The sequence below is a fragment of the Nomia melanderi genome, chromosome 13, assembly GCF_051020985.1.
Source record: "Nomia melanderi isolate GNS246 chromosome 13, iyNomMela1, whole genome shotgun sequence".
Taxonomy (NCBI): Eukaryota; Metazoa; Arthropoda; class Insecta; order Hymenoptera; family Halictidae; genus Nomia; species Nomia melanderi.
The window spans coordinates 13,474,088-13,497,210 of record NC_135011.1 but is presented as its reverse complement, the minus strand read 5'-3'; the positions used below and the strand labels follow the sequence as shown (position 1 = coordinate 13,497,210).

General features: G+C 31.6%; 2 protein-coding genes across 11 annotated transcripts in view; one reads left to right on the top strand and one right to left on the bottom strand.

The window, feature by feature from the left end:
• The window catches only part of LOC116425661 (tachykinin-like peptides receptor 99D), a 603,076-nt gene that overhangs the window by 564,662 nt on the left and 15,291 nt on the right, over window positions 1-23,123 (top strand). For all 10 annotated transcript variants that reach the window (XR_004234739.2, XM_031973679.2, XM_031973677.2 and 7 more), the window contains one exon: window positions 12,680-12,876. Coding sequence is in view for 9 of the 10 variants with exons in the window: in XM_031973679.2 (XP_031829539.1) it covers window positions 12,680-12,876 (197 nt within the window). In the remaining variant the exon portion in view is untranslated. The remainder of the gene's footprint in view (window positions 1-12,679; window positions 12,877-23,123) is intronic.
• On the bottom strand, window positions 16,039-23,116 carry LOC143175227 (uncharacterized). Its single transcript, XM_076373343.1, has 3 exons — window positions 23,112-23,116; window positions 16,875-16,990; window positions 16,039-16,595 (listed from the first exon to the last, which is right to left on the bottom strand). Exons 1-3 carry the CDS (start codon window positions 23,114-23,116, stop codon window positions 16,039-16,041), a joined length of 678 nt encoding a protein of 225 aa, XP_076229458.1.

The following is a 23,123-nucleotide window of genomic DNA, read 5'->3' as shown; positions in this document are numbered from 1 at the left end:
GTAATGTACAATAATTTATAACCAGAAATGTACAATTTTTGTTCTATAGTAATTTATTAAAAAATGCCTTACTATCTCTAGTATAATTTTACCAATATAAATTATTTTGTCTAAATTTGTTTCTGTACAAAAATTAAGTAATTTATAACTGTGTAAAAAATGTAGTGTAAATTTGTTGATAAATAGTAGAAAAAAATATTTTTATCAAATGTACCAAGTTACACAAGTAATTATTAATAATTACCGGTAAATATAATTATTATAATTTATCATTTATATTTATCAAAAGATGTGGTTATTATTAATACAAACCGGATTTATTATATCAACCATAATATATATAAGTTTTTACATCTACAGTACTTTATAACTTTCCCATTATATTTCGTTGAAATAAAGATTATTTTCTATTTCCTTCAAAACTATAAGTAGAAGTCGAGCGAACAATTTTCTCATTAAAATCGAGTAGAAATCTTTGTAATTTCAATTAATATTCTTTCTAAAGTGCATAAATATACTCGGCCAAGTTTTTTACAAAATTCTGTTACCGTATGCATGACTTCCATTGAAAAAGGTCGAAATCAATTCTTCAGTCCTGTATCAAGATCGAAATTAGACTTTTAAAACACGAATAGCCCTCACAAAAATTAAGACTTAAATGAATTTTGCACTTGACCGAAGAAATTTAAAAACGAAGTTGGAGTATAATATGAATTAGACCTTTCGCTTATACATAATAACATATTAACTGGGCGCAAACTTTCGATTCTTGAATAAAACAACGCTAGATTATTAAAATTACATACTATATATCAACGTGAGTTGGTGCATAAAAGTTCGATAATATTGAAACGTTTGAACATCACCTTTAAACAGCATGGTCTATATTAAAAGAAGTTTGATGTATTTCATGACGTGTTTATGTTTCCAATTGTTTGCCCTAATACTTTTATACACAGAATATTCAGAAGAATCAATGTATGTAAACAAAAATATGTATGTAAAAGTACTACAGGAGTTATTCTTCTATTAAAAGCATTGAAAAAATATTTATTGAAAAAGGTGTAATATTACATCGAGGTTTAAAACATTTGTTTTTACTTTCCGATTAAAAAATTGAACAAGACAACTATAGTACTGGATCCTACGTTCTTTAAGCTGCATTTTTGACACTTAAGTTATTTCTTTATCCGATGTCAAACTGTAAATTTTAAATGCTTTTCTAAATTATGACGCGCGGGCCAAAACGAAACACCGTAGCACCGAGACAATAGGAGCCCCATGCTATGTGCTTTGTTTATAGTTTTAATTGGTTAAATGCAATCGTATTGATGTATAACAAATTAAAATCAAAGATGAGATAAAAACTGACCAATTAGATTGCATCAGTGTAGAGAAAGAAGATGACACATTTGTTTGTGATTTTTGTTCATAAAATCATATATATTTACAGTTCATTTATGTCAGCTAACAATTAAATATATTCAGCTAGCAATTGTGATTTAGTAGAAATAAAGATTTTATATTTCCATATGATTTTACATGAGTGTTTCGTTTTATCGTACCATTTTTGCGAAGCGGATATTTCAATACCTTTAGAAAATAGTATTTTCCTTGGTAACTAAATATTTTTATTTAAAAAACCTTTTATTTCCTTATAGCCAAAGATCTATTTAAGACTTCCAAAAACGGTTTCATGGCTTTATTGCTTCAGATACTTTGTTATTACGATTAAAAAAAAGCGTCCCATTTTAACCTATTTTCTTCTAAATCCATTTACAAAGAATTTACATTGGCATTTTTCGAAAGCATTATAAATGAAATATAATGTATGAAAACAGAGATATTCCTATGCCATCCATTTTTTTCCTATCATTAACCAATCTTAAGCCATAACCTGGTTCTATTGCGTCACTTAGCCTATATGTATGTAGATCTTGTGCATAGCAAGTACTTGGTTAGCCCGGCACAGCAAAAAAATTCAGTAAAGTGTAACGTAAGATAAAATCGCAGGTTGGATCCTCTAGAAAGAAAGTGCAACCAAGGCTTGTATGCGTTAAGCTTTTACTAGGGATATACGGATAATTCAATATATCGAGCACTCAAGCTTTTGGTCGGGCTTGTGTTTGAAATGGATCACGTTACGTTCGTAATATCGTCATTGATATTCTCTTTTAAGCAACTCAGAATTTTTGCAAAAGTATATAAAATCTTTATTTTTGCAAATATTTATACTAACAATCAAAAAGGAGGACACTTTTTATTGAAGGAAAATAAATTTTCACATGCAATACCGATGGTATACTTGATCAACAGAAACAGATATTTTCAACCTCCTGCGCTGAAAAGGCGTACCACGCACGGCAAGATGATTTTGTTCTAAAATTGCCGATGACATCTTATACACATCAATAGTTTTGTTGCATTACACATACTATATACAGTGGATGCTTGCTTACATTTCATAGAAATCTGCTCGACTTAATTCCACTGCACTATCTCTACCCTTATTGTATCTTCCTTCTGGGCGATCAGTTAGTTCATCTCAAATCTCAAAACGAATCAGTCGATGTCAAATCTTAAGACGAATCAGCCGCCAGCATTCAGTCTCAAGGCAGTTTCAGGACAACTCACTCACACAGTCAACTCAATTTAAACACGCAAAACAAACTCAACACCTGTAACTCGACTCCACATACTAATAAACAACAATCTCACTTCTACAAACTCAGTGTTTCATTGGAATCATGCCATTCGCTTAACATACGAACATTACATTTGAGAAGGTACGGTTAAAATGACTGCAATTGAAATTTTCTTCATTGCATGTTTATATTTAACGCGTACGGCATCGTTTTGAAGTCTCGCGTCTCGACCCTCGATTCTTCTTTCTGCAAAACGTTGCCAAATCTCTGAATTAACTTCCAGTGCAAGAGATTAATAGCAATAACAATATACAAGGAGAATAGCAATAACAATATACAATAAAAAAGTCAATTTTATTAAAATGTTAGCTTTATTTATATTCTCATGTTATACCTACATACTGCAATACTAAAACAGAAAGAAAATTATTTTATTAATTCAATATACTTTTAAGTTCGAAAAAAGTAAACATTCTCACGCATATCGGTAATACATGCTACACAAAGTATACAAAAACATGTGAGCTCAACTTTACTGATGGATCAAACACATTAAAATAAAAACAATTTAACCATTTATAAATAACGTTTGATGCATCATGTACAACCTGCCTAACTATTGAATACTGCCTTATAATGTTTCCAAATCAATTCGATATATTTATTTATAACAGCATACATACTTTTTGAAGTTTTTATATGTATAGGTAAAGATTCTGCGTACTTTTTCCGAGTAAATGCCTACTTTATTACTTAAAGCGGTTAAATATATTAATGACCACATTATAAACCATTTTTAATATACGATCCGTTTTAAACACGAGACCGAGTTGGATTGAATCGGATTTCGCATATCCGAAAAATATTTTCAGTTTCTCACCTAATCTCGTCCGATTATGTACATCGAATATTAGTGCGTCTTCAGCTTTTACACATCAAAGGAATCGTCCATCTGATGGGTTATAAAGTAGTAATACAATATTTAAATTGTTCAACTTGATTCCAGCTTCTTGAGATTACAGAGGTTCAATCTGTTCAAATTTTGCGTTAAATTTGAACACAACGTGATAGAAGACTTATCATACCCTTTAGAAATAGATATACCCAGAGGCATAGCTCATGCAACAATCTTCGTAAATCCAAAAACATGTAACATATGTTTACAACACTACCGAAATTTATGATCTATTATAATTTGAGAAAATGGGACTAAATTCCTTCTTACCTGCATTTAAAAAAATATTTAACATCCAAAATAGTAGCGAGCACACTACTAGTATCGATTATCTATTAATTTCCAAATAATAAACAATAAAGTTGTACTATAAAATATCTATTCAATCTAAATACTTTTTCTAATTCAAGTTTTGAAAACTAGTTTTATTTTGTTAATCTGAACATGGTGTACTTAAAAAAAATTTCGCGTTTCACAGTAACGGCACCTAATGTAGAGCATTTAGGAAAGTAAGGAAAACTCACTTGTACTACAAAAAATAAATATTAATAGAATTGAAAAGTAAATAAATGTAAATAAACAAATCTTTCATTTTTCAAAATTATATTATGTTGATTATTCCTTCTCTTTCTACACGTTGAGTATATAAATAATACATCAATCCCAATGTACTCTTCGTGAGCATAATGCATTGAAATATGTTTTTTTCCATTATTATCATTTTTATAATTGCCGCCATGAGATAAAAATATAATATAATATTATGTAACGTTAACGAAGAATATGCAGCCAATATTGAACATGTTCCATATTAGAAATCCATGCATTCCCATAAAAAAATTATAATTATCCTAAGAAGAAAATAAATGTACAGCAAATTACTTTCGAACATTGAAAAGCAAACATGTTTAATAAGAAATCCTAAAAAGGAATATTTTTTAAACTTACCCATACTAAAAATTTAATTATTTAACAGGTTTCTCAGAAAATTGTATGCACTACCAAACACAATGACAAATTTCTAACTAATGTTCAAGTATAGCTATAATCGTTTTCTATTGCTAATGAACTGTTTTTCCTATGGTAATTGATACATCAAACCATTTACTTTCTGAAACATTGTGGTGTTTCATATTAGGCGCCGTTACACCTTATATTTTCACAAACTCGATCTTTGCCCGTACATTTATGAAAATTGGCGCATCATACTTAAACGACGTTGTTTGGGATCGAGTAAACCGTGTTAAAAGTTTCTTTCAATTGCATATTAATGCTAAAAGTGCACAAACAAATCATTTGTCTACGTCTTCTATACTTTAAAATTTCTTGAGGAGCCTTTCACAAAAGACAACTTTCCACTTTAAAGAACTTCCCTACGAGGAAACTTGTGTGAAAGTTGCGCCGATATAAACGTTCGACACGCTTTTAAGCTCTAAAGACATTTGCATAACAAAACAACATTCCAGATGTATAAATTACTAAATTCTTGTAAACATTTATACTTTTTATAAATACAGTTTTATTTCTTACATCAAACTTTTACAGAAATTAACGTACACAACTTTATAGTTTTTAATATTACACGTAAAATACGTTAATATCGTATTAAAAACGTAGACGATCCACGTATGACATCACGAAGCTAAAATGAAATAGTAAATGACTTTTAGGAATCTCAAAGTATTTTCAAAAACAGAAATCTTAATATGTATTTTATTATCTTAACATCGTCAATATTTCAATTAATTTTTAATATTCAACATAATATTATTGACGTCTATTGTTTATTAGATTCAGTGTATTATTTAACCTTCTAACGAAACTCGCCAATAGTAACTAAATATTGAAACAATATTTCCAAAATGACAAAGTATAAAGGTAATATATTTTTATATTACGAGGCGTTTAAATTTTTCAAATATATAGAGAGTTTACAAAATTTACCGTATAAATTAAATCGCAAATAGAGCTCATTAAATTGAAGAAAAAAAGCAACTGTTCTTCTGAATACTTATCAAATTCGATTGAGCTGGAATTTTGTATACAGTTCCGTTTTAGATAGAAACAATACTGGCGTGAAGGATTTTTAGCGATTCAAAGGTTAAGAAGCATAATTTTGCAAAAAGGTGTTTTATCATTTAAGTGTCACTCCCTATAATTTCGGAAACTTTTATACCCTGATAGGACTAATATTCTACATATACCTTCATTCTGTATTAAGAAAATGTTACCAAGAAGGATTTTTGGTAATTCTAAACCTAAGGTACATAATTTTATGAAAAAACCTTTTACCATTGTAGTGTCACTTCCTACGTTACCATTGTAGCATAAAACAATTACCGTTTTATGATGCGTACGGGAACAGCTATTTCTAAAAATGTCTGGGAATATTCTAGTGAAAGTTGCAGATAAGTAATTAAGGTACTTTCATTTTTGATTCCCGATATGAGGAAGGCTAGTTTCTAATTGGACGGGGTTATTCTTTCTTATATTTAATTTTTATTTATTAACAGAAATTAATATCGTTCAAAAGTTTTACCTGGCAATAAAAGAGATGAAAAAACACTTGTCATTAATTCAAAGCCACGTAAGCCTCGAAACAGAACTACATAGCGATTGCTGGAAGGAGTATACAAATCTTGAAAAATATGCGTACGTTCACAAATCCATTTACCACTCGCAACATTCTGCGGATTCAGAAAGCAGTGTATGTATATAAAATATAAAATCTTTCTGACAGAGTTTACAAGCGTGTTTGAATAAGGGTGGAATAAGGGAGGATACACTAATTGATTATCTGTATGAATATTTATGTAATTACTAGAAAATATAAAATCTGTATACACATTGAATTAATAAAATAAAATATCAAATATTACTGTAATTCTATTCTACGTTGTGTCGACAATGTAGAAAATGATACTACAATGGTAAAACGCTTTTTCGCCAAATTTGGTGTCTTGACTTCAGAACTGTCAAAAATCTTTTTCGTATACGTTTGTTTTGTAGAAAATAAAGCTATCAGTAGAATATCAGAAACATCAGGAACATAAAAATTTCATAAATTACAAGGATTGATACGCAAATAATAAAACGCTTTTTTGCAATATTTTACATCTTAACCTTGGAATCGTCGAAAATCTTTCTTATAGACATTGTTTCTATGTAAAATAAAGCTATTTGCAACGTTTCAGCCCAATCGAATTTGACAAGTTTTCGGAAGATTTACCAAAAGACCTTGAACTATCGACAAAACTGTGAATGCCTAATTGTTTGGAAGAATAGGAGTGATTCGAAGAAATTTAAGAGTTTGACCGCGAGATGACTGAAACATCCTGCAAAAGTCATGTTAAAATTCTTAAATAAAACCTTATATTTTTTATTGTATATGTTTGTAGTTGACATTGCGACATTTTAAAAACAATACAGATTAGCGTTTTTGCATAAATCAAAGATATGAGCATCCAAAATGATTCGCCGATAATGACGGCACTCAACGGACAGTGCGACTCCTTATTTGCAATGACATAGGCAACTGGATGCCCAATGAAGGAACAGTGACGTCTGAGTTTCGACAGATTCTCCGTAGCTCACAAGTTACGTAACGGAGAACGGAAGTGAAACAAAATGGCACGAAGTGAAACATGACGGTAAAGAATGAATATTGAAATATATTGCAGCTAGTAGCACGCCTGTAGATGCCCAAATACAAGAATCTAAGGAATGCATAAATATCGATTAATCTGTACAACGAGTACAGTAACTGCGTTCTCAACTGTAAATCGACGCATTATAGGGCATTTGCCCTTCAAATGCAGTAAAAAACTACAAAAAATCTTTTATCAAAACCGTATATGCAAAGTTTGTTTAGTAAAATCTTGTATTTTTGTGGGTATCAATAGATAGAGTGAATCGAAATGTTTGACGCAGGAGAAGAATGGAGTATTGCTATCCATAATTATGACGATTACAACAGTTTTTATTTATACGTACATAAATGTGTATAGAAAGAAGTTGCTCAAAATGACGTCCTTGACAACATATTTCAAGGTCACTACAATCGATGAGGAGAATATTGACATTTGACAGTAATTTTGTTATTTACTTAATTTTTGTTTACCATTCAACTCTTTTTTACATGACTTTTTAATGACTAACCACACCCGAAATATAACCTATCTCCGGGTGCGCGGCTTGCTCTGTGTTCCTCGTAGAACGCTGGAACGGTAATTAATGTCGTGCTACAATTTACACGCTGCATTTGTTTCAGCTTATGAAAAGACAGTAAACGATATATAAGAAAGAATAATTGCTGAAAATATTGTCCCCGTAAAATGCGTGCTTGCATACATCTTATTCGGCCAAAATGGTAGAAAGAAAACTACTCTACGGTAATTAGAGAAGGAAAAAAGACAAGGAAGGTAAAAGCTAAATGAATAAGATTGAATTTTTAATATATTATTTTATCAATATTTACAAACAGGGTATCACCTGTGATTTCGATGATTTCGTAATATAGCCTTGATAACATATTAAAAAGTCATTAAAATCTGAAATGTCACCCTGTTTATGAATAATTACGTATTAATTAAACAAATTAATTCTGTATAATTTCTAATAATTTGACAAAATATAAACTTGGTCCTAGTTTTCCGCTTCGTCACTATATTTTAATTTTAGTACGCTTATGAGTTTTGGAGTTATGCTTTTTTGTTGCTGTTTAGAGTATCTATATTTTACGATAGAAAGTTATACATGAATATAGAAAAAAACAGTGGCATTTAATATGATATATGAAAGCCTTACGTGTTTAACACTAAGCGTACCAACACTTTTCCTGTCGTAACCAATCAAATAACTAAGTATAAAATAAAAATAAGCAAATTAGATGATACATTTTTTGTAGTGAAAACAGAAACAAAAGGAAAGATAAGAATTAAAAAATTGACTAATTGAACAATATAGGAATTGATACTAAAGTTAAATACAATATATAAAAAAAAACCTAGAATTTTAAATCTGGTCATTTGACCGGTTTCTAATACGATTAGTGTGAAGGAGTGTGTTTCTGAATATCGCGCTCATGGTCGTATTCCTGTTATTTCAAGATACTTGGTGAAATACTTCCTACATGTATGTTATGTGTTAGATACGATGGTTTGCTGATTTTTCATGTGTGGTTTAGGGTTCACTGTTTCTTTATGTTGCTTGATGTTTCCGTTTTTTCCTTCGTCAAAGCTTATCTATAAATTTCTCATTGTCAGTAAAGCACCTGTATTTGTTTTTTAAGCAGTGGAAGTCGTTTAACACGTTCGCTACCAGCGTCATATATTTATCACGAACGTAATCCTATATTTTACATAATGAAAATGAAATTAATCCTATGGATATTGTTATTAGAAATTATAAACTACGACATTATATTTAGGAACTCAATGGCTCGTTTCAGTTTCATTTTTCTAATATTTTGTTTAGAAGATTTATTGAATTGAATGAAATAAGCGCAGGTAGCGAACGTGTTAAACCTCCGTTGCGTATGTTAGTTGCATATTTCAATATTGGTGGGTTGTCGGTGTGGTTATATGTTATTTTTTTATCTGCTCTATTTTTACTTGCGTCGCAAATGGTGGGTATGTTATATACCTTTTCATTAGTCCATTTTTTTCGAAGTATACAAATGTTTGGAATGTTATATATCCCGAGGTTTTGCAATTATTATTTATCTCTTCTCGGAATATATTTTATATATCTTTCTAAGAGGTTGTTTCCTATGCGATTTTGTTGACTAATGGGGGATTGCAGAATATGGTATCTTCAGGATATGTTGGTGATGTTGCTAAGTTGGTGTCTGAGAATTGTGTGACAGTGTTTTGTTGTTTGTGGTTATTTGTGAAAGTGTCTATTAGCAGGGAGGCTTTTTGGTCGACTGTTGTTTTTATAGATTTATCCATATTGATGTGTCAAAGAGAGTTGATCTTTTCATAGTATGCACCTATTATGTTTAAAATGTCTATTGAGAGGTGGATGTAGTAATTGTCGTTTATGAAAGTTAGTTTTTGTATATTGCATTTGCTTCTGATAATGATGCCAAGGTCTTTTTTGTGTGAATAAAAGTAATCTTTCTTTGAAGGATGTTTAAGTCTGAAGAGTCTATTTATGCTAGAGAAAAAGGTGTTGGAGTGATGTGTGTAATCTTTTTGATTTGTGAATCCCAATATTTTGCCCATTATTGTGCCTTTTAGGAGAGGAATATTGAAAGCTAATGCACAAAGCTAATGTAATTTCTTCCATTTAGTTTTCTGGCGCATGAACCTGTGTGTTTCTTCAGGATTGGCTGTTTCTAATGTTAAGTGCAGGTTCATGATGAGTATCAGTGCTTTGCGGTCGCTGTTGTGGTTCGTATTTTGTTGTTGTTGAGATCGGTTATAAGAACTCTTTCATTCACTATACCTAAGTCTAGATATGAGTTCGCGTTGGGGAACGTGGGTGCTTCTCGATGATTTTTACGAGGTATGAAATTCCTGCGGTTTGTGTGCAATTTCTGAGTATGGTCCCTTTTCGGTTTGTGGATTCATCACCCCAGTTGGTGTGCTTGGAATTTAGATCTCCAGCGGTGATGAATAAGTGGTTTAGATAATATAGCTTCAGTTTTATGAATGGGTGGTTTAGCTCGCCTATGTACGTTGTTTTACTTTCATTGTTTGATCGTTATTTGTGATATTGGCAAGGGAGAGATGCATTGGAGGCCTTCGGTTTGGCTCCGAGCGCCCTTGGGCGCGGTATCCCGAGTTTTTCACGTGTGAAATATTGTTCTAACCTTAAGCCTATCCGTGTCTATATTGATTGAGTTGTCTGATTCCAGTAATTTGGTGTTTTGAAACTTATTGTCTGGTTTGGTTTAACTGTTAATATGATTGTAATTTGGCACTTTTTTTATGGTGTTCTGCATATTTTATATTTTTGCACTATTTAAGTTGAGATATGAAAATATTTATTTATGAAAATATTTTTTTGTGTCTACACGTATCCCATACGCCGTAATACAACTCCATATCATAACGGAACAAAACAATCTATATCATTACATATTTTTTGACAAAACTCAAACGAGCTTTAATATTTTTTTTTGAAAAGGCAGATTTCTTCTCCCTCATTGATATAAAATTAGCTTCTTTTAATGCTCTTCGAGCCATCCATTTTCTTATTTTCTTTCCAACATCACTTTCCGACAAATTTGCAGCCACTGACACCGTCGTCGCAACTTCTGAAGTTGTATATTTTGTTAATCATCGCTTGTCTTGACAAGACAATAATTTTGGACGTCCTCCTAAAGATGTAGGAACTTTATTACAACATCATTTTCGTATTTTATGTATTACAGCCTGACTAATTACAAATTGTGTAACAACTTTTCGCGTTGATCAGCCAGACTTTAATTGAGAAAAATACGATCTTTCGCAGTTTTAGATAATGGCTTTATGACAGTACGTTAATGCGTGTTACTGCGCGAACAACAATACAACTACCAGAATACTCCTGATCTCAGGTAACACCGGTCATTGTTTACAAAAACCATGTTTACGTTTCTCAGCTACAAACGTTCTAATGCGGTGCAATGCCGGCTACACGGAAAAAGTTTGTATTTATCAAAATAATAATACCACGATCGATAAAATTTTTTTGGAAAGCTAAAACATTATACTTAATATTATGTATTCTTTTTCTATTGTATATACAAACATTCAATAAAAATTAATTTTTGTAAAAATATCGTATGTGTGTTCACTTTTGCTTCTCACTGTATATATCTGATACAGTCATATAAAGCTAGTAATTAATGATACTGTTATAATAAATGTCAAACATTAACCTTGTTAAGTATGTAAAAAAGAAAATAAACGTTATTTGTACTATTACTAGTAGTAGTCGGGTACCACTATTACCGACAAATCGGTAACATTAGTTGCTGGTATCTTGATAATGGCTTACACGAAAAATTTATTAATTATACTTTATTAATTATACTCAACCGAGCATCCCCTTGCCCTTCTCTTCACAAGTGGCGAGCTGGACTGTCTGTTGGTTATCACCACTACCGACGAACCAGCAACTTTGAATGCTAATATCTTGATAAAGACTTAAGCGAAAAGTTGAATTTTTATGATTTGGAAATATTTGAATTTCGATTTCGAAAATATGGAACAGAAACCATTGGGTTCTATTTAAGAATTGTAACGTGACCTTAGCAAGTCGTTTCAAGGTCACGTTATGGTCAAACACCTCCCACCGTGATAGGTAGTATTTCAATCCCTGTAACTTTTGTTTGACACAGTCGTTTGTATCGCAAATATTTTTTAAGATAATTCGGTGTCCTTGATTCAATTCCCATATATTTTTTTTTAAATAAATCCTATTTTTATCTGGGAAACTATTAAGTTTTCGATTCATGTTTACTGGGCTTTTTTTACTCAATTTAATGAGTTGATAAGCACATGAGCAAGACAAAGTCGAGCACGTAACTTACAAGTAACATCTTGTGAAACCGAAACTCAGGTACTTATATACTTTACTTTAAGCGGTGGGGAAACATACTTATATGTAAGTCAAGTTATACTGTATTGACATAATATGTCAACCGATGCTTCTTCTTTGAAAATGTATTTAGAAAAGACAGGCCATTTCTTTCTAATGGGTATTGTCGCAATCTTTTATATGTGCACCATGTTAACATTCCGAAAGGATGTATGAAATATAAATTATTTTAATACAAATATTGATTATTGCTTGTAAACATAGTGTATAAATTATATTTTCTCTTTAATAATAATCATATTTTTCAATTGAAGTGTATTAACTTGTTAACTGTGGAATTTAGTTTAAAACATATCTCGTTTTGCACGTAATAAGATGAAAAAATGAAGTGTGTATTTGTAAGAATGATTTCGTTGAAAGACTTAATACTATTTCAAGCTTTAAGATGACATGTACAAACACAGTTAACTGGTTAAATAATGAATACGATAAAATACCTATTAATCGAAGGAGTGTAATATGCTAATTGAAAATACGCTTGTTTCAGATTGTAAAAATGATGATCGTGGTAGTGGTAATATTTGCAGTATGTTGGCTACCATTTCACGTGTATTTCATCATAACATCGTACTTGCCTGAGATTACGAACGAACCTTACATCCAAGAAGTGTACTTAGGCATCTATTGGTTGGCGATGTCTAACAGCATGTATAATCCAATCATCTACTGCTGGATGAATTCCAGGTAAAATGTTATTTTAAGCAGCATGTAAGTACCCTCCATTAATATTTTAACACTCGTATCTCAATCTTATTCTTTGCAACGACTGATGTAAGTTTTAATAATGTTTCTATATATACAGTATTTGAAGCAAACTATATATGAAGATAGTAAGTTTAGTGACATTGTAAACACTGCAAATTCGATGCAAATAGATTCCTCTAGCTCAAGATCTACATACTTATACTACGTGCAAAATGTTTAGGAGCGGTGACAAGAAAAATTAATTTAGAAAGAAGAGACTTTGCACTGATTGCGAGTGAGGTGTAGATACTCTATTGCCGTAAATCAAATATTTATTTATATGTTCTATTTTCTTACTTTCGGTTCCACCACTTTCATTTGTTTCTCAAAGTCAATTACACTGTTGAACAAACTTTGACCTATGTTAGTTTTTACAATAACCACTATGTGATTCTTATAGAGTTCCTTGCCCTAAATACGAATCCGAAAACCAAATTTCTGGGTCAGGTCCAGTTTTCGAAAAACTGGGGTTTTGTAAAAACGGTCGAATTTTTCAGAAAACCAAGTGTTACGTGAAAACTAAAAACTATAGGCCGTTCAAATTTGTTGCAAAAAATAAAGGAGACTTGCCCGATCACGTAGCTATAAAAATTTTGAATTTTGTGTATCATTAAATGTTTGTAAACGATGATCAAATTTTAAAAAAGGTTAAATGCGCGTACTTTGTATGCTCTTCCGTTACATTTCTACGAAAAGTGGGTTGGCCAGCACGAATTTGCTGTGCACCATTGGACTCTGCAGACATTTCTGAAGAGCAACCTCCCCCCCCCCCCCCCCATGGGAAGCGTAACATCGGTTTTTCTATAAGAATTACATAGTAGTTATTGCAAAAACTAACATAGGTCAAAATTTGTTCCACAGTGTTATTATTACAACGTTTCAAAATCAATATATCGTTATATTTCTGAAATACCACTTACCTTTCAGATTTAAATTCGAAAGTAAATAGACTGCATCATTCTAATTGTATAAAAATATACATAAATATAAAAAAGAGAATTTATTTATTGGTAGAGCAAATAATTAATCATTTGATTATTACAACATATGCTAAGAGTAAACCAGCATTTACTAACTGAAGAACTTTGAAAGGTTTGTTAATTAATAACGTACGCATAACATAGTTCCATTTTAAATCTAAAGTGCAGAGAGAAACTTAAACCCTTTAATCCTACTACATTCTTCAAATCTTTTTTGACCCAGTGATGTTTTCATCTTTTAGTATTGTTTCGTTCATTTAATCTTTTCCGATTTAGTCGTGTTCTTATTTTATTAAGAATATATTTAAATTTGAAAATAGCATAAGAAAATTATGACTAAACTATGGCTTCTTATCTTCTTCAATAATATTTGAAACATATAGACAAATTGAAGACTGCAGCAAGATTAAATGGATTGTAAAATAAACTTATATAATGATTTAAATGGTTCGTACTAAGAATACATATGCAGTAATAGTCCAAAGAGCTTTCATCAGTGTGATATACTTCTATTAACACCTTGAACGTCACGTGTTCCAGAAACAAGGGACGTATAATTCGCCTCTTCTAAACTAAAACCCGCTTTATCGGCTACGCAATTTGAGGGCAAGGTGTTTGTTATTGGCCATCTGCTTTCTTCCGAGACCTGCGGCTCGGCCAATAATAATGACATGCCGAAAGTGAGTCGCCATAGCAATTGCGTCGAGCACAGCGAGTAGACATTTCCTCTTGCCCTCCAAACTGCGTAGCCGATAGAGCGGGTTCCAGTTCGAAAGAGACGAACCGTACGACCTTACGTGAGAACTCATTTACACAAGTGAGGACCATTTTTGTATTTTTTTTGTGTATACGATGGATAGAACAATAAAACTTCAATTTTCAAATATAATAAATATACAATACTCCACAAAATTAAAGAATTACTACATTGTAATAAAAAATTGTCGATTTTTGAACTCCTGTAGTAGTAGAAAAGCTTATATTTTCGCTCTTTATAAGCCATTTATTCTTACAATGGTTTTATCTTATCTAAGAAGTAAGAAAGTAAACATACTTTCTCATTTCCAAAATGTTACACTTAGCAGACAAAGTGTTAAACGTGTTCAAAAATACTTGAAAGTAAATAAAGCCAATTTTAAGGAGTTATTAGATTTAAAAAAAAACTATTATTAATACAGTAACCACTGGATAACTGTACGAAAATTGAGTTCCAAGTCGGACACTTATCCAACGAAGGTATCACGTATAACTCGGTTGATTAAAATATCGTTTCTTTCAATATGATACTTATCCTATAACAGGCGAATAAATGTTGGGAATAAGTAAACTGGAAGATGATTGAAAGTTGTCGAACTGTATGGACAACGTACAATTTAATGGAGTTTAATTTAATAAAGTGAAATTTGACTTAAAAATTCCCGAAAAGGGTACGACAAAACTGTTTAGCCAATTTAATATGTTGTACATCCCGCTGGAACTGAGCTTCCGAGTTTGCTAAATATAGAAAAGAACAGCCCGAATAAAAGAAAATGAGGCTAAAGAAAAAGATCCGAGAGTTTGTTAAATCTAGGTTAGAAATAATCAAAAGAATGTATTTAAAACTTTCGATGAATGAAGCTTTTGCCAATTCATTTGAAAAGTTTTCGGTTTAAAATACAATATATACAAAGCGGTCCAGCTGAAGGAGGCCGTCGAAAATCACTTTTGTTTTTATTATTATAAACAATTTTTATAGCTTGATTTTAATAATATTTGTTGAGATTGCAAATATTCACGTTCCCCCATTTAAATGTACCGTCGAGCACAGGCCGTGTCCTCATGTATTTAACATAGCTGGCGTTATTCTTTTTTTTTTTTTATATTTATTTATAGTCACATCAACACATATTACATATGTAACATAGCTAATATTTTTATGATACAGATTTTTAAATGGTATCCCAACAGCTTAAAGTAATCCTAGGTTCCTATTTACTTATATTATATCATTGTATATTCCTCGAAAAATTCACCTCTCCGTACGTTCTAAATTACTTACAATTTAAGGGACTCTTCGAAAATCTATAAGGAGTTTCCAATCCTTTAACAATTACGAGGGAGTATACGAATAACACGGAAGGAATTATTCTGGTAGAAGCGGTGCGTCAAAAGATGGTTTATCTTTTCCTTTGGATCTACTGCGTTTGTTTTTTTTAGCTGGTCTTTTGCTAGTCATCCGCAAGGCATCTTCCCTAGCGGGGATTTTGATGTTTTCCGGGGTACCTGAATTTTCGTTATCATTATTTATGCTTGATGGGTTAGACGAGGATAATGGTCGTTTATTACACGGTGTTGATTTATCTATTTCGTCGGTATGCATGACCGGTTCGTCAGAAAGTGCGATTGTAGGAAAATCTAATATTGATACGTTGTTATTATCCGCCACTTTAGTTTTGTCTGTAAACGTATCGGGGATATTCTTTGTTTCGCAGGTTTCTCTGTTGAATTCGCATTGTTTGGCAAGGTGTCCTTGCTGTTTATATATGAAACATACTGATGTCTCGGTTGCAAAGTATATACGGCACTGTGTATCTGCGAAGATTAATAGTATTGACTCTGGAATTTTTTCAAGATATACAGAATCCACATAGATCTGTCGTCGAAAACTCAGAATGTGGGCGAAGCCAGGCTCTGATATCCCTGTTCGTAGAAAACTAATATTAGAAGCTGGTTTAATTCCCATTTTCGTTAACTCCGTTTCGATCGCATCATGGGGGATGACTGGGCAAACATTAGATATGACGACTCTTTTAAGTCTTGTTATGAGTGGCCTAATTTCTAGGGAGTGGCCCTGAACTACAATTTGTTTGTAGTTGCTAATAAGGTTGTCAGCTGGTTCTTTGTTTGCCAGGAAAACATATATACGACCGTTTGAGATTTTTTATGCAAAACGAATTTCATTGGGGTTTATTAGATTACCTAAACTGGACAAATATTCCTTAGTGGGAAGTCCTTCTTTCGCTTCGATAATGATAGCTTGATTCTTTTTTGGGAAGATGCTGGCAGATATAACTGTAGTTGTAAGATTTCTGTTTCTGAGTTGATGAGATCATTTTAGGTAGCTTTGCTGAGGATTCCATCCTAGAGGGTTAAAATATCACTTATTGCCCCTCGTAGAATGCTTTGCACCTTGGTGTAATCGTCAATTAGGTAATTTCGGCTTTTTAATTCTCTTGAGGAATTTTGGCACTTTAACACTGAAACGTTGTCATCGGTACTATACCACTAAAGCCCGAGGCTTGCACGCGTACGTTTGTAAACACTAAGGCATAAGTACGTCTGTTCACTTCGAGCGTTCGTGAAGGTCTGGCGTTGTTTTGTTTGCCCCTAAAATATGTCTCTTTGAAATACATACGTGTTGATTGTGAAATGGTGATTTATTATTTTTATTGTTGCCTCGATCCTCAACAGTATTTAAGAGAGAATTTAATGAGACAATGTATTTTATTAAATCATTTTTTTTTTTACTTTTTCCAAGATCATTATCAGTTTTTATCTAGGAAACGTGTATTTTTTCTATTGCATCTTGTAGAGCAAACAAAAAATACGTTGAATACCTAAAATGCAATGAAATTATTCTATGGTTTTTCCAGATGAGTGACTGATTTTGGGATGAATGGTTTGTTGTATGTGCATGCGGGCGACCGGCGCCGCGATATTTGGTAAATAGTGTGACTGCGTTTGGAAAATCTTGAGTGGCTGAAAGAATGCGAGGAAGAGTGTCTAGAACTGAGCGACTGGACTGTGAGAAAAGCGTGTACGTGACTGCGTGAATTTTGATCATGGACGAAAGATGCAAGTGAGAAGGGTGCAGGGGTAAGAAAAACAGAACGAATGGGGTGTGCATTAAAAGCGAGTGGGAATGCGTGGCCGGGGGATAGTTGAGCGTGACTTTTTCGAGCAAGATACTCGGTGAGAGACATTGTGAGAGAGAGTTGGCGTGTTTTCTTATTAGCGAGTCAGCGAGTTATATTGAAATAAAGTGTTCTTCACATTTTTATTAGTGTTACCCAGTGAGTGTATCTTTTCTTCTTTTTATTCCTTACCACGGCAACACGTGGGATTTTTAATAAATTAATCCTACATTATAAACAGACAAAATAGTAGTAAGGAGAGCAGAGATTAAAGAATAACTATCTTTTATACACTCGGCGACAAGAAAATAGCATGCCTAAAATATTTAATGTTTTCACAAATTTCAGGTAATAAATTGATGCACTTTATATGTATATGTAGTTTTATTGCATAGTAAAATACATTGATAAAGAAACCCCAAAAAAAATAAGTTTTACCTTTTATGTATACAATAAAAATAATTAAATAACGATGCGACAAAATGATATCTCATATTATTGAAATTAGCAAAAATGATTAGAATTTCGTGCAAAAACATACGTTTATTATTTGATATATTCTTCCTCATTCTATATGATACCCAACATACACCTTAACAATGATTTGAATAATTTCTTAATACGTTTACGAGACGCTTCAGTCTATTTTCCATGAGTACATATGTTTAAATCTTTAATGCTTTCAAACTATCTTCCTTTCCTTTTCATTCATATTTCTCATTATCATCGCTCAACAGTTTTTTATTCACTTTTATATCTTTCCTTCCACGATATTCTACAGCACCTCAAATCACGATTCCTCCTCCTCTCGTCTTTTCTTCACTAAATATTACAAATAATAAGAAAAACCATTTGGTTCGTGAAAACCAAATCACTACGAAGAATCTGTCAAAACTAATGTGTTACGGTTGCTCAACCAAGCAACTTGCCTTTTTGTCCGCAAGTTGGGAGTCGAACTGTTCGTGGGCCATCATCACTACTGACAAATCGACAATTTTGGATGCTGATATCTTAATAACGTCTTACGCGAAAAATTTCATATCTATGATTTGGGAACGTCTGAATGTCTATTTCAAAAATATGAAATAGAAAATATGGGTTCTATTTAAGAATTGTGACGTGACCTTTGCAGGACGTTTCAAGATTACGTCACGCATACCCTATAACTTTTGTTTGATGCATTTCTTCGTATCAATGATACTTTTTGAGATAATTCGGTGTTCTTGATCAGGTCCCCGTACATGTTTTTTTAAACTAAACCTATTTTTATCTTGGGAACTATTTGAATTTTGAACCTATGTTCACTGGGGTTTTTTACTCAGTTTAGTAAGTTGTACACGCCTTATCATTTCTGCGCAACAATTTTGTTACACCGTGTATAAAATATCAATATTTGAATGTGCGCTGTTTTTTTGTCGCGGAATGTAAATAGTAAAGCTAAGAAAGAAAGGTTAGGTTGCCCCCCCAAAAAAATTGGTAAAGAAGATCCCAGAGATAAGTAAAGTAAATAGAGTCTAAGAAAAGATGTTGACTAGAGCTAATAAAGACAAAAATTAGAATACAAAAATGGATAACAAGCTAGGAAGATTTTGGAAAGATAATGGAAAAGGTCAAAAAGATAATAATTATGAAAGAGAAGAAGGGGTAAAGAGGAAGAAGCAGAACACGTGCAAAGTAGAGTAAAGGAGTCGAAAAATGAAGAAAAAGGAATTATAGATTGGTTAAAAGGAGTATTAGAGATCTAAGAGAATTAGAAAATAGAGTAGAAGCTCTAGAAAGAATAAAAGAGATAGGATAAGTAGAAAGAGGGAGAAAAACTGAATTACAGAAAAATTGTATGGAATGTAATTAGAGATTAAAGAAAAGAGTGAAAGATAAAATTTTTCTTAAAGAATAAAGAAAAATTGAAAGAGGATAGAAAGCAAAAGAGACAAAGATAGAACATTAGAAACAAAGAGGACTATCCTTTATTCTCGAATATTGGTAAAAATATAGGTGTAGAACGTTGGGATGTGGAAGAAAGTAATGAGGAGACTGTCTCTGAAATTTATGCATTAGAAGTTAAAAGTGGAAGGGTCAGAGGAGTGATTTTAACTGGTGTGAAAAAGAATAGGTAATAGAAGGCGAAGAAGAGAAGGAAATACAAAATTTGATAAAAAAGAAAGTAAATATAAGTGAGGAATAATGGAATATATTGATAACTTTAATGAAGAAGGATAAGAAGAAATCAGTGTAAACAATAGAAGATACAATAGAAAAAAACTGAAGAGTTAATTAATAATGGAAAAAGGTATGAATCCCAAGATAGTGTAGAAAGAAGGACTTAATGATATAGGAAGAGATAAAACATTAAAAAAAAAAAGAGGATGAAGGATTCGGAAATAAATGTAAAGAGAAAAAGAGTGTTTCCATTTAGTGGAAGAAAAAAGGTGGGACATAGTAAATGGAAATACAAAAGGAGATGAGAATAGAGAATATACTTGTGTAGGTAAACAAGCAGAGTCAGTAACACACAAGTTTTTGGCTAACACAGAAACCTTAGTACACATTAATGAATTCAATATTAAAAAACGTATTCAGTCAAATCATTAACCACTAAGGGTATCTCTGAATAAGAAAACAATAGAAGTGGAAAATCATAAAGAAGGAAAAGAAGATGAAAAGCATATGGCAAAAATTGAAGGAAAATGTAGAAAGAGCCTTGGAAACAAAGATACATATAATGAAGGAATAGAAGTTGAATAAATTCAATTAGTGCAATAAGGAATGTATGAAGTAAAAGAGAAAAGTTAAGGAGGATTTACAAGAGATAGAAAAGAGGCAGGTTGATAGGGGTAGGTAATAAAAAGAAGCTAAAAATCTTAGTAAAAAAAAAGGAAGAGAGAAGAATAATATGATGGAAGAGACTAAAGAAGTGAAAAGCAAGAGGGAAATCTGGAAGTACATGAATAGAAGAAAGGCGAAAAGAGAAGAGATAAGTCCAAGCATTAGTTTGGAGACATAGAAAGAATACTTTATGAACTAGTTAAATACAAATGCAGATAAAATAGAAGGTGAGAATAGGAGGAAATTAATAATCAGTGAAGAGCATTAAGCAGATCTTGCAGATAAGGAGATAGGAAGTCAAATGAGATCGCTGAAAAAAGGGATAATTAACTGAAATGCCAGGAGAAACTTTAACTAGAAGAAACATTCAAAGATCTGGTACAGTTGGATTAGAAAGAGAAGAGAATGCCAAAACTGTAAAAAAAATTGCAATTGTCTCTTTACAAAAAGAAAGTGACAAGGAAATAGTAAAGAATACTACTTTTTGACGTTCAAAATTATAGCTCTGCACTACTTTTTATTTTCAAAGGCATTTATAATTATTTCTATTATTCTATGAATTTGTTCTATTGTAGCATGTTTATCTTTGAATACGAATTGTTGATCTGGAATTAGTTTTTTCATTTTCATTAACTTTCTTTAATCTGCTGAATCTTATTTTTTCTAGGATTTTGGATACAATTGGAAGCAGAAAAATTGATCTATACGAAGAGAGTTCGTATATACTTCTGTATAGTTTATATATCATGGTACTCTGAGCTAATTTTCATATACTTGGAAAGTATTGTAACCTAAATATGACGTTGAATATTATTCTAATCATTCTCAATGGTTTGTCTGGCAGTTCCTTGGTTATTTTTCCAGTTATTACATCGTGCCCTAGGTATTTGTTTGTCCCCATTTTTTAACGATTTGTTTAATTTCTTTTATTGTAGTACGACATATCCTATAATTATAATCTGTGTTTTGTACCGTTGATCTTTTAAATCGTTTCGTCACTTTCCAAAGAGAGTAGTTCGTATCAACGTTAAGTGTTAGAGATGTGAGGTATTTGTTGAATTCTTTATTCCGATGATCGGTTAAGATCTTTTTTAACTCTTTGGTAGCTCTGTTTAGTTGTTTCTTTTCGTCATTGCGTTTTTAACTTTCTTTTATTTTTCATATTTTAACAAAAAAAAACAAAAACTGAGGAAATGATAAAGTGGTGCAACAATAGAGGAAGAAATTTAGGAAATAAATCGCTGGAAAAACTGCACGTGACAGAAAGGATAATAGATATAAAAAATATCATAAAGGAACAAAAGAACTTTTTTTAAAATTGATATCCTCAGAAACTGCGGCTGATAAGAAAAAACGGATTCTATATTTGAATTCAGTATAAGAAATATTATTAAAGTCTTCTATTAAATCATGTTAATCAGTGTTATTATTCGAAGAATTATAAGGAGACAAGTCTATCCGGAAAAATGATTTTTCGGATAAATTGATTTAATAGGACCAAAGTTAAGAACACATCATAAATCAATCAGAAACTAAACAGTTTTCAGATTTGCCCTTCTTCATGCTTTCAATAATATTTAATTTACTTTCCAATTTCACTACTACTATTTTTCTTTTAGCAGTTATATTATAAATGAAATCTAATCGAACATATTACATTTAAACAGGACACTAAAATGGACACTTGCATTTTTAGTATTAGTCTAAAATTCATATTAGTGAATTCTTACAAATATGTTCGATTAGATATTGTATAGCAATTTACAAGAAATACATGAAAAAATTGATAATTTTTAATATATCTTTTTTCTAAATTGACGTTTTGGAAAAATACTTGAACAGTTCATTTTGATATTAAAAGATACCCATCTTTTATTAAACAAATTTGTTTCGAAAACGCTGTTTCTAAAATTTAGTAAATATATTTTTTATCCCCAACTTTAAAAGCTATTTTCAGCCTTAAATATTAACCCTTTCGTCGCTCAATATGTATTTTTACCCCAAATCAAAGAGAAAGCTAAGAACAGCTGCTTTCAAGTGAAACTGAAGTTTTTTAGTGGAAGAAATAGAATAAGTACTAATAATAATAATAATTAGTACTTAAGCTGTCATTTATAAGCAACGATTACCGTGTAACACAATTTTCCTTTATCTTTAAGGTATTTTTTAGCTTACCGGTAATTTAAAATGTTCGTGTTACTTGTATATACCAGCCGGGACGGACGGGTTAATCATTGCGGATCAAAAAAACATGTTTCAAATATTTTTCTATGAACTGTCAAATTTTGTAAGATGGAAAAGCAAAAATTCTCAAAAAAGTCTAAGAAAAGTGACGGTATAGTGTTTGGAGGAATAAACAGGAATCTGAGGAGTAGGAATTTATTGATGAGAAACGAGTTTCTATTATAAAGAGAATACGATGTAAACAAAGCGATCAGTATTTCTTATTAATTGATTTAAATATTCAGTAACCTACCTCATTGCTAAT